This window comes from Motacilla alba, chromosome 1A (genome assembly GCF_015832195.1).
Source record: "Motacilla alba alba isolate MOTALB_02 chromosome 1A, Motacilla_alba_V1.0_pri, whole genome shotgun sequence".
Classification (NCBI taxonomy): Eukaryota; Metazoa; Chordata; class Aves; order Passeriformes; family Motacillidae; genus Motacilla; species Motacilla alba.
Genome location: NC_052031.1, coordinates 13771797 through 13789176, shown reverse-complemented (window position 1 = coordinate 13789176; position 17380 = coordinate 13771797). Strand labels below are relative to the sequence as shown.

Below are 17380 nucleotides of genomic sequence, written 5' to 3'. Positions count from 1 at the left end.
AATTTTGCAGCGTTGCCAGCATTCTGATGGCTGGTCCCTTGGAACGCGGTGTACTCCTATCTCCAGCTTCTGGAGTCATATGATTATGTGAGGATCTCAGCTTTCACGACAATGAAAAGCAGGGTTTTAGTCATTGAGACTGTGGAGAAAAGCTGGCAAATCTGACCTCCAAAAGGTTATGGATCAAAAAACAAATCAAAGGGATCTCGGCTATATCAAGAGCCTGAATTTTAAATGCCTGGCTTAAAAACAGCATCATTTTGAGGACCAACTGTTAAATTTTGAATACTTGGAATTTTCGTGAAGAGAGAAAAAATTGCTTCTTGCTTTTTTCTTCTTCCCTCCTTGCCCTTCTTCCTTCCTTTCTAAGGCTCCATCCTGTTGCTTATGCTCCTTGGTTGTTCTCAGTCTGGAGCTGCCATGGGACACCAGTCAGTCAGAGTGTGAGCACTGGGAATTTTCCAGGTTTACAAAATGTTTTCCTCACATCTGCCAAAGCCGACGGCAGGACACGTGCCACTGGAAAATCACAAGCGGGCTGGCTGCCAAGGATGCAGAGCTCTTTGGACCGAGGCTCGTCGGGGTCCTGTGAGTGTGCGAGGACACGGGACCGGCCCGGGCACGGCTCCTCCAGCAGCGCTTCCCTCCAGCTGGGCTCCGGGGGCTCTGGGAGCTGCTGGGCTCAGCGCAGAGAGAGCCAGCCTCGCCTGCCCTCGCAAGCGAGCCTTTGCTTGTAATCAAACAGTTTAAGTGGAAGCAAAGCGTTCCACAGGGAATAAACAATCTCAGCAAATGGCTCGCTGACATTCAATCACAGCTCAGCAAGGACGTTCCCAGCACCCCTTGACTCTTGTGCCAAGCCACTAAAGCCTCTCACTTGGCAATGGGTGTGGCCGGTCGCCGCTGCTCTCAGAGCCACCCGGAGTTTGTGTTAGAAAGTCCTTTTTCCAACCCGGCTGTCCAAGAAGGAGTCAGAGGTCTCCGGCTGTTGTTCTCAAGGTTGTTTATTAATTGTTACCTAGAACATTTTCTGTCTGGCCTGCCGTGATCTGTTCAGCAGGTCAGCCAGAGGCACGGTGCCCACCCATGAAGCTGGTGTTGTCTTTTACACCATAAGCTACGTACTCGATATTTACAGTTCTGTTCCAATACCCATCACCTATGGTAGGCAGTGACTTTCTACTCTAGACCAATCTGAAAGTGCCAACAACACCCAAATCATGGAGGCTAGGAAGAAGAAGAAAGAAAGGCAGGGCACGCTCTGATTCCTCCATCTTGGAGCCTCAGACCCCCATGTACAAAGTCCCAAACCCCCACGTACAAAATCTTAAATTTTTTCCCTTCACCCTGTGATCATTACTACTGTGCTATCTAAACCTCTGTGACATTTAATTCTTCATATAAAGTTGGTAACTGATTCCATGGGTCAAACTCAAAGCCACAGGGGTCTTTGTCTGCACGCCAAGGTCTCCAATCCCCCTGGCCAGGGTTCAGATCATCCAGGAACGTCAGAGAGACGTCCTGGGTTCCAACAATGGGCATTTGCAAAAGGAGGCTAAAAATGAGGCTACAGAGTAATTATGTACCGTGAGTACAAGAAGAACTGTGGTATGGGAAATTTTAAATTTATATTGCCTGTGTATGCCCATACCCTCTGGCAGTGCTCAAAAACAGAGGGATAGATATCTGAAAGTATGGAAGTTTTTGCCCCAGCCTTAAATGAGATGTGACATACAAGATTTGGTGGTGGAGTTCATTTAGTATTCCATTTGTTGTTTTTAATTTATAGCAACTTAATGAAAAAAGAATCTATCTTACAGAAGGTTTTGTCAAAGCTTTTAGGGCCTAAATTCTGCCTTCTATTAACAATATGCATTTTAAACAGGTGCTTGAAGTTCATATCTTAATGTAGATTATGTGCACATACATGACGTGCCCAGCCTATCTATACCTGTTTGAGGAAGATCCTAAAAATCCCACGCTGTCTGTTTTGGATGTTAACAGGAGAGCATGGAGAAGGTAGAAATTTTAGGCACCATGTATAGCCAAGAATTTGGTGCATGCTGAGTGCAGAAGGGATGAAGGGAGGAAATAAAGTGGATTTATGGCTTTGCAGAACCAGCCTGGCTGGGACAGCCTCGCAGTTTGCTGCCTGTGCCCCTCAGAGGTTGTTGCAGCTTTATGTTCCGAAACGCTGCCTGGGGTGACAGACTGCCAGCAGGACCGATGAAACCAGCTGCTGGGAAAATCCCTGGGAAGCTTGTCAAAACACAGCGTTTCCAGCACGAAACACGAGCTGCGTTAGTGCCTAGAACTGACTCCTGCGTTTGATGTTTGAGTTTCCCGGTCACACCCAGAGGCAGCAGCCCTGACAGGGAGGTGGCAGCAGTCGGGTGCCTCCCACAGCACCGGGCACAGCTGGAGCACAGCTGGGCACTGCTGACAAGCACGTGTGTGCTGGAAGACACCTTGCAGCGACACCAGCAGGTATAAATGACCCCAGAGTAACCACATAATTAAGAAACACAGATCTTCCTGCTCAGCTTTCTGTTCTTCAAAATTTTCTCTGAGCAAAGGTCTTGGTTATGAGGATGATGAATGGCTCGTGAAACGGCTTGTACAGCAGGATGCTTACAATAAAATTGATTTGGAGCATAAAAGGCAGCGTTATTATTATTATTCCTGTGCCTGGCTGGCTTCTTGCCAGCCTCCTGCTGCCTTCTATCTCCCATCACAGGAGGCTGGAAAAATTCCCCCAGGACTGATTAGCATGAGAGGCCTGTGAGAAACGGAGGCGGTATGAAGGAGGGAGGTGATGGCTGAAGGGAGAAACCAGGCCTGCAAGCACTGACACAAGCAGTTAAGTGCCTGGAGAGGTGGGAGAGCAATGAGAGGAGAATGAGAAGAGAATCTCAGGCAATTTCTCCCTCTATGGGTATTCCAGCCCTCCCACAAAAATGCTGCTTTGATATGAGAAAAATTCAAGAGTGGCAAGGGGAGCCACCTCGAGTGCTGTCAGTCAGCAAACTGGTGAGGCACCCCAGGGCAGGAGCTGGTCACATAGATATGTTCCCAAATAATTCCCAGGTGCATTTCAGGAGTGACAGTGATCCAGGGATGGTTACAACCAGCCCACAGAGCCATGGTTTGGAGGCTGAGGTTTTATGAGCAGAAAGTCACAGAACACCATGGCAGCTGGCTCAGAGCTCAGGAAGGCCCCTGGCCACATTTCAGTTACTGCAGCTGAAACATCTTAGGAAATGAAGGTTTTCTGCTGCATTTTCTATTACATTTTACTCTGCATTCATACTGGCACATGCCACATTAATAAGGTCTAGAAACCTAAGAAAACTTTTTTGAAAATTGAAAAGTCTTAAAGGAACCCTTATACATGACTTCTAAATTCTTTCAATGAGGCCCAGCTTTTTACAGCCCTAGTACTTGAAAATCTCAACTTGTCAGGTCACATAAAGGAGTTTGTTTTGTTTTGTTTTGTTTTCCTTGTGATATTGCTTTCCTAGGATAATTTGCCAACATTGCAATATCTCTGCTCAATTTTCCTGCCAGAGGTCATGCTCCTGTTGAACCCTGCAGTGTGACAGGCAGCTACCAGCAGTGGCTCCGTTTATTCCCTGACTCAGAGCAGCAAGAAAAGGCCAGGACCACTGTGTGCCTGCTTGATTTGTTTCTGCTAACTATCAGGTGCTGAAGCAGTCTTGGGGAAAGATGTTAAACATGCAGCTGCCAAATTGCAGTGCCAAAATTGCAGTTTGCTTTTTCTACCTGAGGATGATCTTGGCAAAATTCTTGGCTTGCACCAAAGACAGCTCATCCTTGCATTTGAAGGACTACGAACTTTTAGACTAAGGATTTATGAACTGAGTAGCATTTGCATTTAATGACATTAAGAAAGGCTTTTTCATTTACATGGGCTGCTTAGCTTACTTAGAGACTTACTTAGTTTCTGTTTCATTTTCTAGAGAATTTAGTCCAGTCAGATAATAACTGAATTAACTAAAAAGCAACAATTAAATTTTCTTACATCCCCTGTTTCAGTTTTCACTTTGCTTCTCATAGCTCATTTAATCTTTATGTATTTTTGCAATTTATGATCTAAAATACATGATCTGCTCAGTGCATTCCATTGCTTTCAATTTCTTAACAGACTGTGTAACAATATCTATTGCGTCTCATTCGGCAGACAAATATTACCTGTTTGACCATCTGCATTCCTGTATAGTTATTCCACCCAACTCCTCTTTCTCACCATTTAGAATAAGAAATACTTGTACTGTTAAATAGATTAATTTTCATTTTGTGGCCTGATGTCCATGACCTGGATTTGAGTTATAAACCTGTCATTTGCCAGGGCTCATTATCCACTGATTGCACAAGCTATTGTTACCAGGATAAATTCTGAATTCATCTGAAAATCACAGTTAACCAATTGACCAGCTCTACAAATAAGGTCAGCCAATATCTCCTGTCCCTAAGTTCAGTAAGTTTGCTGCCAGACTATCTTCTGAGTTTTAGCTGCCTCGATTTGAGTTATAATGAGAAATATCTCATTTCAGATTCAAATTACAACATTAACTCAAGTGTCTTGGCAAGTCTTTTAAAGACTCTCATATTCTAAATATGTGCATAGATGATAAAGTAGCAAGATCTGAAATAATTACTATTTATATCCTTCCATTGTTTCCTCCAAAAACAGTACTTTAGACTTAGATATTGTTTTCAAAATGATTAAGCTGACTCCTAGAATGTTTTTCCTAAAATATTTTTGTTTTTTCAAGTCCAATAGTGCTTCACAACTATTTCCATCTGGTAGTAATAGTCTTGTTTATTCTGGAACATCTTGGTTTATATTATGCCTCTGTGTAACAAAATCTATTGAAATCATGCAAAACACCAATCTCGCTGCCAAAGTCAATAAAATTACTACTTGTTGAAGACAACAGTAAACAACAGAACTTCTTAATGATGTCATTAGCACATACTTTGTCAACAGTTGGAAAATCTGGAAACTTCAAGAAAAAATAAAGAAGGAAAAAAAGCAATGCATTCAGCTCAGTTGTATAATTAATTACACATAAACTTTTAATGAGGTTTGGTTAAAAATGCAAACAATTTTATAGCAGCATTTGCTGCACAGCAGCATAGCAGCAGTAGTTCAGCAAGCAGAGTGGATGCTGTGTTTTATCCATCCATCAAATGAAGGGGCACATGTTAAAGCTTCTTCAGTGCTGAGAGTCAGTGTGCTGCAGCAGGCCCTGAGCTGATCCTGAGTCCAGTTTGATACATTTGGGAGCTCCAAAGGCATTTTGTCCTGCCCTGGATTTTCTGCTGGGAGCAGAATTCTACTCTTTGTGCTCAGACGCTCCTGGGATGTTTCCTCAAAACACCTTCTGCTTTGTGCATACACAAGATTTTTTGGCATCTGTTTGGTACAAAAAGAAATACTGTTATGGGTTTATTTTTTGTCCTGTTCAGTTCAAATCTGTGGCAGTATAACCTTCTGCAGAAAAGAGTGCAGCCATGGGTGGAGCATGTTTATTTAGCTGTCAGCGCCAACCCACCAGCACATGAAACACCACAAAACCCAGGGGCAGGCTGAAGCATCAGGGGCAGATATTGCCTAAAGTGGCATGATATGGTCAAAACTTAATTTACTAGATTAGTTCTCAGAGATTACTGTTAAGAAATGAAGAGAAGGAAAAGGGGAAGGGCTTTCCTGATTTCTAGATTAATCAAAAAGTAAATTAATAGTAGCAATACAGTAGAGAGCTGTGCTTTGCTGTACTAAATACAGTGTGCAGTACTAAAAACAGTGAGACCAATGTATATATTCAGAGCTGCTACCGTGATCCACACGGAACTTAAATGGTCTGGCTGCAGCAGAGAATGTTCTCTACCCCCTTTCCACCTTGTGGAAATCAGCATCCCTGGCATTCTTAATGGCTTGCCTTCATGCAGGAAATTCGGTTGGCTTTCAGAGATGACAAACATAAATTGGTAATAATTTATTAAATTAATGAAGATTTCCTTATCCTGAAAATGAGCCATTTCCTCCGTGTGCACCGTCTCAACGCGCCACTAGATGGTAGAACAGGACTCTGCACAGCCCCGCAGCTGCCCAGGCAAGCACTTCCAGATTCCCAGAAAAACCCTTCCAAATTCCCAGACAAACCCTTCCAAATTCCCAGACAAACCCTTCCAGATTCCCAGACACACCCTTCCAAAAAGCAGCCGAATCAATCCTGCCTGAAGATTCTCTATAGTACAACTTAGAATTTTTATTCCAGCTGCACACATCATATTCTTAGTCCTTTATGGTTAACTGATATCTTCTAGAACTCTCTCTTCAGTGACAGTTTTCCAAGGAGTGCTTGGAGAACAAGGCACACACCAGCACACTGCCCAGGGGAGGTCCCATGGCACCCAACCAGCACCTGGAGAGCGATAAGCTATGGAAATAAAGCCTCAGGATTCACCTGTAAACTGCGATCCCATGTGTAAATCACATTGCCCGGGAGGCAAGGGAAGCTATAAGAAACTTCTGCTCAGCATCATCTTCCAGACAAGCCTCTCTGAGCAGGGCTGTGTGCCCTCTTGCCCTTTGGAAACGGGCACAGAAAGGTGGGGGGTAGGGACATGACCAGCTGCTCTTCAGTGGCTGCTACAGGTACCGAGGAGAATAATGAGAATGTTTCCTCATGCAGTAGCAGAACATTTAAATTCAAGGCAGCAAGGATACCAGTAATAGTCCAGAAATAACTAAGCTGATATGAGTAAATGAAAAAGAGGCAGTGTAAAATTACTAGATTTTTTTTTTAATTGGTACGATATCTCATAAAATCTAACTTGTACTAGCCACAGATCTTAAAACCTGTTTGGATATGAAAGATGACTTGCACATGTGGTGAAATATGTCTCAAGGACTTTCAGCAAAGATCAAACCCGTTAAACAGTGATTTCCAAAATTTTGGAGTAAAGGCAGAGGTGTGCTACAGAAGTCAGGGAAAAGGAACAATCTAACTTAAGGTTGTTATTAGAGAGCCAACAAGAAATAAACTGAATAATAAATACACTTACAGGTCTAAAGAGGAAGGATTTAAAGCATCACAGTGTACAAGCAAATCGAATTATGCAGATACTTGAAAACATACAGATAACTAACAAAATGCAGATCATTACATGACAAGGAACTATCTGCAGACAGTTATGTGGCAAGTAAGCTTTATCTGCTGTGGGAGAAAGAAAAGCACTTTCTTCACCTGGTGTTTCCAGCCCTGCTGAATAAACAGTGCTGGGGACAGAGCAGTCCTGGGCAATGGTTTCTCCCCTGACAGATAAGTATTAATTTAATCACCCCCTTTTGCTTTATCTGCAAACACAGAGCTCAGGACTTCCCAGAATTAATCCTTGTTTGGACTGTGTAGGGTATTAGACGGGCAAAGAACACCATGAACCATCAGGGGTTTTTCCACTGCTATCACAAACAACAATATTGCAAATATTCTGAATTCCCTATAAAACAACATTCAAGTGTTTGTCTTCTGTTGGAACATATTCTCAGGATCTCACACTTTATGTTCAATACATATTATATTCTTTGATTACATGCAGGATCCTTTGATAAAACTGTCTCTTAGTATAAATCTCTGCCTTCCCTGTGTGAACTCCCTTGTAAGCCAGCAGTAACACCTGCTAGTTACTCTTTATTTTGCTAAGCCACCCAAGTTCTTCCAGTCGTAGAAAACGAGCTGTCTGTGACTCTTCATCACCCAGGTAGTTTGAATTATTCTTCCACAGGCATTAGCAAACGAGACTGTTGCACAGTGCTTCAGGGGAAGCCCCCTCTCTCCTCACTTTGCTGTCTCTGCTGCACACACATCTCTGGGGCAGCCAGGAATCCCACTGGTCTCTCCCACAGTTTTGTCAGACACCATGAGACCAGATATATAAATGCCACAGGTTTTGTCCTTTTTTTAACCCCCAAGGGATGGGACTCTGAAAAACAATTTTTTTTTTTCTCTAATAATATAGATTTTCAGGTAAAGATCATTTAGGTACCTGTTTTCTAATTAAATCACTGATTGCATGAGTTTTATATCTTTCTAGAGCCATCAAATAACAGGCCAAATACCTCACAGAACCTGAAACTACATTACAGTGTCAAATATTATCTATCAGCCCAGTCTTTTGATCAGCTTAAGTGTTGGCTAATCAGCAAAAACTGACTCCCAAATGACCATGCAGCTTGACATTAACTGCATTGTTCCAATTTAATTCTCTCTCAGGAGGGTTCTGCATCAGCCCCCCTACCTCTTTTCTTAGGAGCAGAGATAAATAGGTGGGCCTGCACTGCTGTAGCAGTCAGACATCTGGATCTCAGGGTTTCAGAGATGGCCCTCAATCACTGCCCACACTGCGGGAGCTCCTTTATCAGCCCTGTCCAAACTGGGGTTGCTGGGTATTGACAACTGATAAAAAAGCTTTAGCAGATGTGACTCAGCACTCCTCTGAGCCCTGCTGGAGTGGAAAGGATTTATTACATGATTAGCATATTAATACTGTCCTGCTTTTTCCCAAATACAGAATGCAATACTGGCTGTTCCTCCTGAATCTTTTTTTCCCTCTCTCTTTTTTTTTTTTTTTTTTTTTTTTTTTTTTTTTTTTAGTTTTTGTAGTTTTTATACTTTGGTCACTTTTTCTCTTAGCCAAGCTGATTTTGCAATCAAAAACACTATTTTTTTTTTGGCTTGTTTTGGTGTTTTTTCTTTTTGTAGTGAATTTTTTTAGCACTCATTACATATATAGTCCTTCTGCCTAAACCTTTCCTTGCAGAGACTTGATCCAGAGTTGTTTTCAGGTTGAGAAATCAGCCATTTGGAAGAACCACCTGCATTTAAAATGTTTGGTATCACTTTGGAATAAAATCAACAAGTAGAAAGGTTCCAAGGAAACTTTTAAACTCAAGGAAAATATAAGTTATATGGAGTGAAAAATTAAGAGCCTTTTCTGATTGTGAATTAATGAGCCCACAGCTAGAACATTGTATATAGCTCAGAGTGCATCCTTACTGGACATTTGACATCTGAGAAGGCTTGAGGAAGAAAAAGCATAGAAAGCAGGACTGAGAGCCTTTTTGGAAAATGCTTTAAGTAATGAAATGGTTTTAATTAACTGACAAGTGGAAAAGCAGAGTAATCAAACCAATGCCTATATGTATTTTTAGGGAGATACATTGCTTATGGGGTTTAAGTAGAATATGCAGAAGAAGGAAGACAGAAAAAAATACAGAGGCATGTTAGATGAGAGGACAGAGAGTTACTTGGTTCATTTAGGCTGAACTAAAATTGTATATGTCACTTCTTTATGGAACAGATTTTATTTGGCATGGAGGACGTCAAGAAGATGAGCAAACAGACATTTCACCTTGGTCTGTCCCTGGTTTTATACTCCTTAAAGGCACTGGCTATGAGGGCAGTGAAGCTAACCAAGGTGGCTTGATCCCTCAGCACTGCTTCTCTGGATTCTGGTGGATTTTCTGTGAGATGTATGTGCTATTTAACAAAGCAGCTAAAGAAAGGAAAGAGCCATCCTTTCCAAAGCTTTAGCTTTACTCCCTCAGGATCTGCAGCAGCAGGCAGATGTCAGCACCTCTCTTGGTCATTACACAGAAAAACTCTCCTTGAGTTGTGTGAGAATGGCAGACCCTGCAGCCACTCAGGCAGCTTGCAGCAGTGCAGCCCCAGGCCGGCTGGGCACTGGCTTTGTCACCATTCTCACAGGTAGTCCCCAGCCTGGAAGCTTCCTCCTGTATTGCCACCCTTGGCTGGCCTCCCATGACAGATTCACAGCAAGAGCATCTGTTCTGCAGCACACTCAGCCAAGCCCCAGCCTCCACAGCCTGAGCAGTCCTTCCTTACATGCTTCAGGTTGTTGGTTTCAGGTCCAAAGAGCACCTCAGCTTGTCAGCCCCAGGGCTGGAGAGCTGCAGCCCCTCAGCAGCTCCATCTGAGCCGAGGGAGAACTGATCCCAGCAGTGCTGGGACTGACACCCTCAGCACACCACCAGCACCACCACAGCTGAGCACGCCTCCACTGCCCTGGGGAGCTGCAGGCCCACTTTGGCACAAGCTGCTGCAGCCTCTAACTACAGCCAGGAGCTGGACTCAAAGCCAGCTCTTCCACTGGCATCTCCTCAGCGCCTCCTTCAAGTCTGCCTGGCAGCAATAATGGCACTCAGCTGGGACCCAGGGCCTGTGGCCAGGATCTGCTTGCAGGTCTTGCTAGAAAGTGCAGATCAGCTGGATGCTGCTAGAAGCAGCCACAGCATCCCACAGCCACCCCTTCCCAAGAGCAGCACCAGACACCCTGATGTTCCTCAAGGCCCCCAGCAATTCCAGAAGCAGCTCCTACAGGATCTGGAATCAGAGCCAGGAGACTGGCAGAGAGTGCTGTGCCCATGGCCACCTTGGCTGTCTGTGGTGTCTGGCCAGGGCAGAGGGAAGAGGGAAGCCCCTCTGACAGTCCTCAAACCTTCTTCACCATGAGTTTTAGCCCTTCACTTTTACTGGTGGTTAACATACCAGCAACAAAGCGCAGTCTCAAAAAAAAAACAAAAAAAACAATTAAAGCTTAAATAGTCAAAGGCAGTCAATGAGATTTTGGCAAGCACACAGACTGTCAGGTGCTGTGCCGTGTTTGCCATCAAATCATCAAGCTCAAGGTACAGCAGGTATGACTGTCCAAAGTGTGCTGGGTGGGAGAGAGGAAGAGGAAGGAGCTGAGGAAGAGGTCACTGCTGCCTCATTGCACAAAATGGCCAGTGCTTGTGACAGCCACTGCAGCATTTGCCCAGCCCCCAGCCAAGGCCTGGGGCTGAAGAGCCCCAGCTGGGCATCTGTGGGTGGGTCCATGCCCACCTCCAGGTGAGGGGTGTGGCAAGGGGTGCCCTTATAGGGACGGGCCAGGGATGCTGCAGCAGTTGGCTGGTGCTGGTTCCTGCTGGCTGCCTTGGTCTCTGCTGTGATGGTGGGCTTGAGGATGGACTTCAGCATGCTCCTGGAGCCTCTGGGCTTTGTTAAGGTCCTTGAATGGGTGAGTGGAGCTGGGGGAGCTGTTTTGTCTGCTGCCCCTGGCCTGGGCTGGGTACTCCTGGGGAGGTGTGAGCCCCTGGGCTGACAGACCCTGCCCCAGTTGCTGCTGCTGGGTATCCAGCATCAGGCTGCTCCTCAGCCACGCCCTTGGACTGCAGATTCAAGAACTTGGTATGTTAATTCCAAGTGTGTTACAACAGCTTGTGCTGCTTTGTATTGTGTGTTCTGATGATTGGGGATTTAGGGTCTGCGTAGTGAAAAAAGGGAACATGAGAGCTCTTTAGAGAGTCAAGTTGGTGTGTGATTCTCTGAGCATGTACTTTCTGTTTGAATTCATAGCTGTGGATATGCAAGACTTGTAAAGATATTTCCTATATCACCTGTAAGGAATACTATGCTGGTTGTTGGCATACAAAAAACCCAACAAAATACAAATCCCAAAAACTTTTCTGTGCAACTGAAAATAAAATATATAGAAACCACTTTTAAATGGGCTTTGGTTAGCAGTGTTGCTTATGCTTTTGGATTTTAGAAATTTGGCATTTTCCTCTTGACATCACTTCATACTTCAGCTTTGTTGACTTTGTTGCTATTTCAGCTAAATGTTGAATTTGCTTCCTTTGAGCTCTAGTGGTGTGCACTAATGCATCTATGTACCAATTCCTACAGGTTCTTGCCATCTTTGCTTTTGCCACATGCGGAGGCTTTCGAGGTGAAATTGCTCTTCTAGTTTCCTGTGAAGGTGTGGTAAACAAAACAGTTACAGCTGCTTTTGCTTATCCATTCAGGTGAGCACTAGCTCTTCACTTATTACTTGATAATTACTTTTTATTCCTCTTTTCCCTGTCTGCCTTATGAACATGTGCTTACTGTGTAAGTGAAGATGTGAAATTTCTGGCTTGCTCTGTAGCAACAATAAAACATTTAATTGAAATCATTCAAAGTGCTGTATTTGTTAGTGCCTTATAGAAAGAGGTAATTAGAAATGGCAGTAGGCTGTTATGCTCTCTATTGCTCTACCTTAAGCTCCAGTCTAGCAGTGTATAAATGCTACACAAAGTAATTAGTAAGACAAAAAACACCGTCCATTTTAACACCCTAATTCTTCATCAATTTGTAGCTGCTTTGGAGGTCCAGATAAGATTATTTTGAATGTGTCATTATCCTATTTTTGTTCAGAGACTGAATGGAAAATTCTTTTCAGTTTATTCTAGCATTATCTTTGTGAGGATGTTGGGCACAAAAAACCTAAACACTTCAGTGTCATTGCAGTGCTCTTGTAGAGACGAGCTCCTTTCCTGGAGCAGGAGGAAGGATTCCTCTTTGCTCCTGCAGCTTCACAACTATGAAGAGTGCAGGGTTGGTGTTCCACATGTGTTCAATAAACTTAATAACATAAATGAATATAGAAATTGATTCAATGGACAGCCAGTAAAAAACACTACAACAGTATAGAATTTGGTCCCAAAACCCAGCATTGTAACAGCATTTGGAGGGGAGAGTGAGGATCTGAAATAATTCTGTGCTGGTCACAGAGTGGTCAATGATAGAGACACAGCTTTATTTATTCAGCTTCAGTGCTTGTGGGTTTTGTAGCTATAATACCTCTTATGTCCTGATCACTTTAACTGCCAAGTAATGTTGCTAAGTCTGCTTCCAAATTGTGAATTTTTTGTTCAACCACTCTAAAAATGCAATTAGGGTTCTTCTCCTGAAGGTACTATTGTATATCTTAGTGTGGGATTGGATACAATCTTCAGAGAGCTTGACAAATCTTTGTGTTGCATAAGTGATTATTTATATATCTATAGTGTATCTTTCAGAGTAAACTTATACAATCAGAATGCTGAAGCTCTGTAGCTGTGAAGCATAGAGTATAATTAATGAAGTATAATAATAATTAAGTATAAATAATGAAGCTCTCACTGTATAGCAGACTCTGACTACATGGATATAATCTTCACAGGTTGAATACTGTTGTATTTACTGCACCAGACCCAAAAGGCTGTGGTGGTACTTGGACTGATGCCCACCTCACGGGTGACTTCTCCTCTTCTGCACACTTCTTTGTTACACTGGCAGCATTGGTGTTCCTCTACTGTATTACTGCCCTTGTGGTATATATTGGGTATAACCACGTGTATCAGCAAAATAACAAGTTGCCACTAACTGTAAGTATTACTGAGATTTTTTTTAACACTTTGAAGCTGCAAAGAGATGAGAAATATTGCTAATGCAAGAATAATTGGTGAATATCCAGTAGTTAGAGTCAAATGGAGTGTGAACACAAGTATCTCAGATTGGTCCCTATAGCACTCGAGCAGAAAAGGGGCCCAAAGCCCTTGGCCATCTGTGGCATCACAGTTTATGCAGTTATTGAAGCAGTGGAATGAACTTTCACCTCTTCAGGTGAACAGTATGTTCACTACAATGTTGGTTTTTGGGTTTTTTTGTATCATACAATTGAGTATACAATTGTTCCATAGGTGTGACCTCCTCTGTTAATCTGAAATTTTTCTCTGATTGGAGCACCTGCTGCAATTGGCAGAAGAAAATAGTTACATTGCAAATTTTAGTCACCTTCACTATTGAAGGTCTGAATGAGAAATTTCATAACATGCTTGAAAATGGACTTTAGTTAAAATTAGGTTTGAAAGGTCATTATCAGCCATCCAGATTTAAATCTTCTGCCCTTATCCCATCACCCTCCCTTTACTTAGCTATGGTTAAAATTCTCATAAAAAAGGTATTAGGCATCTGATTTTAGAAACAGTTTTCTTAGGTTAAGATTGTCTTTTGCATCTATCAAGCACAAGCATATAATTTTGTAGCTGGTTAGCAACACCGAGTTATAGTTATAACATTGTTAGTGACTAAATTTGCTTGTGATTGTTAGCACTGATGCAATTATCTTGGTGATATAACTGATACTGTCTCTGCCTTGCTCTCATGTATATTCCTGCATTTTTTTTTAACCTATTAATGAGTATTTCCCTTGTGTAGGACTTGGCAATCAGTGTCTTGATAGCCTTTCTGTGGCTGGTCAGTACTTTTGTTTGGGCAAAGGCACTTGCTGACATCAAGGTGTCCACAGGAGCCAGCGTTGTTCCAGGAATTGAATCTTGCAAAGCACCAGCAACAACTTGCCATTTTCTTTCTGTGACCAGCATGGGAGTTCTGAATGTGGCTGTGGTATGTATGCCTTCCACCATGTGGGTACAATAAATGTGCTGGAAAACAACAAATGGTACCTGAGAGCCCTGTTCTACTGATTGCATGTGTTGCTCTGTGTCAAGATTTCTTTATGGATTATTTGTCATTCAGATCCATCAATACTGTGGTAAAACACTGAGCAAATAATTCCTTGGAGGAAACAAGTTTTTTTTCCTAAAGGAAATTAGGAGAAACATCTTGCCAAATCTGCTTCTGAAGCTGTTACATGCAGCATTTCTAGACACATTTGAGTGTCTGTTTATGCTTTTAGCCAAGAGCAACTTAAAATATCTTACTGAGCCACCCAAGTGGTTTGATGACTGATATAAGTAAGGAGGAAATGCTGTGCTGGTGCTGAACCTAGATTTTTACTCAACTGTGAGCATTTTTATACACCAAATTGAGGTTCCTTGTAACATAATGGTATGAAGCTCATGTTCATACAAAGAACACTCCATATCAGAGCAAATTAGGCTTATTGTGTGATCTTCCTAGTGAATCCTAGCTTTCAAAACTCAGGCTGTTTATAATAATCAGTCATTTGGCATGAGAGTGCATATGTGGGGGTGGTCAGTGACTGAAAAGAATGTTTAATTCTGTGTGAAGTATAGACTAAGTTTGACTATCTGGTCTACAAAGAGCTCTGTTAAATAGCTTATATTACTCTGAAGGGTTGGAAATGTATTGTCCAAATGAAAGGGGTGCCAAAGATTTGTCTCTTCAATGCAAACCAGGAACAAGCACTTTCTGGTTTGTTTTAAAAAAAGAAACAAAACCCAATCAAACACAACAAATTTAACATTACATTTTCCCCTGCTCTCTTTTTTTTCTTTACCCTACAGGTGTTTGGCTTGCTTAATATGACTTTATGGGCAGGAAATGTTTGGCTTGTATACAAGGACAACAACTTGCACAGCCAATGGAACAGAATTTCTGAAAGTCCAACTGAAAGGGTATAAAAACAAGTTGATGTTTTGAAGTGCTTCCACTTTCACATCACGCTACCAAGAGCAGGGAGCCATTAGGAGTCATCTCAGTAATGACTGATAATTCATACAAACTTCTATTGTGTACTATGGTTTGATGTAAGGTCTTGGGTACTCAATTTGAAGTGTTTCATTATCATGAAATATATTGTGTCTTTCAAGGCTATGCAGCATTATATTACAGTTTTTGAAGAGCAAAATGAAGAGCTTATCTGGATGCTGACCCTGTCTGGTTCTTAAATTAGCCTTATAGGAGGCATGGCTGAGAAGCAACTGTATCTGGGTTATTACTGCATCATGTTTAGTTCTGCCAAGTCTTCTCTGAAAAATGGGAAGTAAATTCACCCAGGGCAGGTGAAAATGCAGTTTAGTTTCTTCCTACCACTGATACCTTGCAAAAGTCACCTGAATAGAATTCATAGCTCTGTCAAAGTTGCAGCCAGGATGTGTAGGTTTCCAGATCATCTTTTCAGATCATTGTATCAGATCTGCTGCTGGGCCTGAACTTCTATGTTCAATATGTTGTTACTGTTTAATGGCTTGGGGGCAGTCTCTGAACAAGGAAATTTGTTCAATAAGTTCATAGCTTCCAGCCTCGCTAATATGAGGGTTTGTATATGGGGAAAAAAGATGATTTAAACACTTGAAGGAGGTAGGGGAGGGAGGAAAAATAAAGTATGGCCAAAAACACTTACAGATACTGTAGAAATCAAAGTTGGTATAGTCTGCTACTGCTTAGGCTTCTCTCTATTACTTTTGAGGTGCATGAACAAGGTTTGTGAAAGAAAGGATGTAAGGGGAGATGTCTGAATATGACAAATTCTTCATTGATGTTCAGCTCATACATTGGGAATGATATTTGGGTTTTCTCATGTGGACTTCTTTTTTAAGGTGTCTGACTCCCTGTGAATTGCCCAGAAAGAATGTTTCAACAAACTTTATATGAAGGCTGTTCAATTCTTTTTGGTTTGTTTAAACTGTTTGTGATGAAAATAGACCTAATAGCGTGTGTATATAATGCAAATTGTAATTGTTTGGTGTGCCAGAGCTATTGACCTTCTGATAGTAAACTTTAGTGTCAAAGAGTGTAATAAAGTCAGTATGACTGCTGCTGAAAGAACGTGCCTTGGGTGCTTGCTGCTGCAGCAGGGCATGCGGATGCATTGGCTTTGCAGCTCCTGGGGCATGGCTTTAGCTGTGGCTGCCTGTGGTGGCTGCGGGAGTTACCTGTGCTACAGGAGGGGCTCTTACACTGGGGCTCTGTGGGTTTTTTGTCAAGAGGGCCATGTATCACTCCTGCAGTGATTTTGCTGCCTAGTGCTGCTCAGCACTTCTTTCTGTCAGTTCAGAGCAGGGGCTTTTGTGACTTGTAACTCTCCAGAATTCATTTGAATTGCCTTTTGGAAGAAGTAATAAGGGCAATTTTCATTTGCTTGCATCACTGTGCAGGTTTTTCACTTAAAAATACATATTTCATCCTAAAATCTGAAACTTCTATTTTCACAGTATCTAAGAAAAAAGATAGTAATTATACATTAAGTTTTTCAGTCTTTGGGACTTAAGGTTACACATGATGTGGAAATTTTATTAACCTTTAATATTTTCAACAGAATCATGTTCCTGTCGATTTCTTATGTGCTTATCTCTTTTGTCACAAACAGCCCTGTTAGTCATTGGCATGGCCTCGTTGTAAAATGGTAATAGTATTTCTGCACACATCAGAGCTGTATTGGATTAGATCAGTATAGACCTTATTGATGCCTGAGGTCTAGCCAACAAGTGAAACAGAGTTGGAAAGCTTAGCACACTGATTTTTTTTCAACAAAAATTTAAATTTCATACTCAAAAAGACATTGCTTGTTTCCTTAAGGCTGAAATTTACCCTTATGCTTTTTGTAGAAGAAATAAGTGTGTCCCAGCCCCAGAGTGATGCCCTTTGAAAGACAAGGAGCTGGAATGTGACAGGCAGGACTATAGCTGGTAACCCAGAGATTCACAAATAAGAGATTGTGTTTTCTACAAATTCAGGCTGCACGCGTGTCTGTTCCACAGAGCTAAAGGCAGAGCCAGGTT

At 42.3% G+C, this 17380-nt stretch overlaps 1 protein-coding gene across 1 annotated transcript; it reads left to right on the top strand.

Annotated features, from left to right (window-relative positions):
- Positions 1 to 551: 551 nt before the first annotated feature.
- On the top strand, positions 552 to 15801 carry SYPL1 (synaptophysin like 1). The gene is made up of 7 exons (XM_038153694.1): positions 552 to 733; positions 2358 to 2487; positions 10972 to 11109; positions 11778 to 11896; positions 13075 to 13279; positions 14112 to 14300; positions 15164 to 15801. The coding sequence occupies exons 1-7, from the start codon at positions 552 to 554 to the stop codon at positions 15278 to 15280; spliced, it is 1080 nt and encodes a 359-aa protein (XP_038009622.1). The 3' UTR covers positions 15281 to 15801.
- Positions 15802 to 17380: the final 1579 nt, after the last annotated feature.

What these genes read in the sequence shown, in the direction of transcription:
- SYPL1 (XM_038153694.1), top strand. Translation starts at nt 552, where the DNA reads ATGCAGAGCTCTTTGGACCGAGGCTCGTCGGGGTCCTGTGAGTGTGCG. An exon ending in CCTTGCAGCGACACCAGCAG is followed by an intron (nt 2,488 to 10,971) that starts GTATAAATGACC and finishes GTGCCCTTATAG; the next exon opens with GGACGGGCCAGGGATGCTGC. An exon ending in TTGTTAAGGTCCTTGAATGG is followed by an intron (nt 11,110 to 11,777) that starts GTGAGTGGAGCT and finishes CAATTCCTACAG; the next exon opens with GTTCTTGCCATCTTTGCTTT.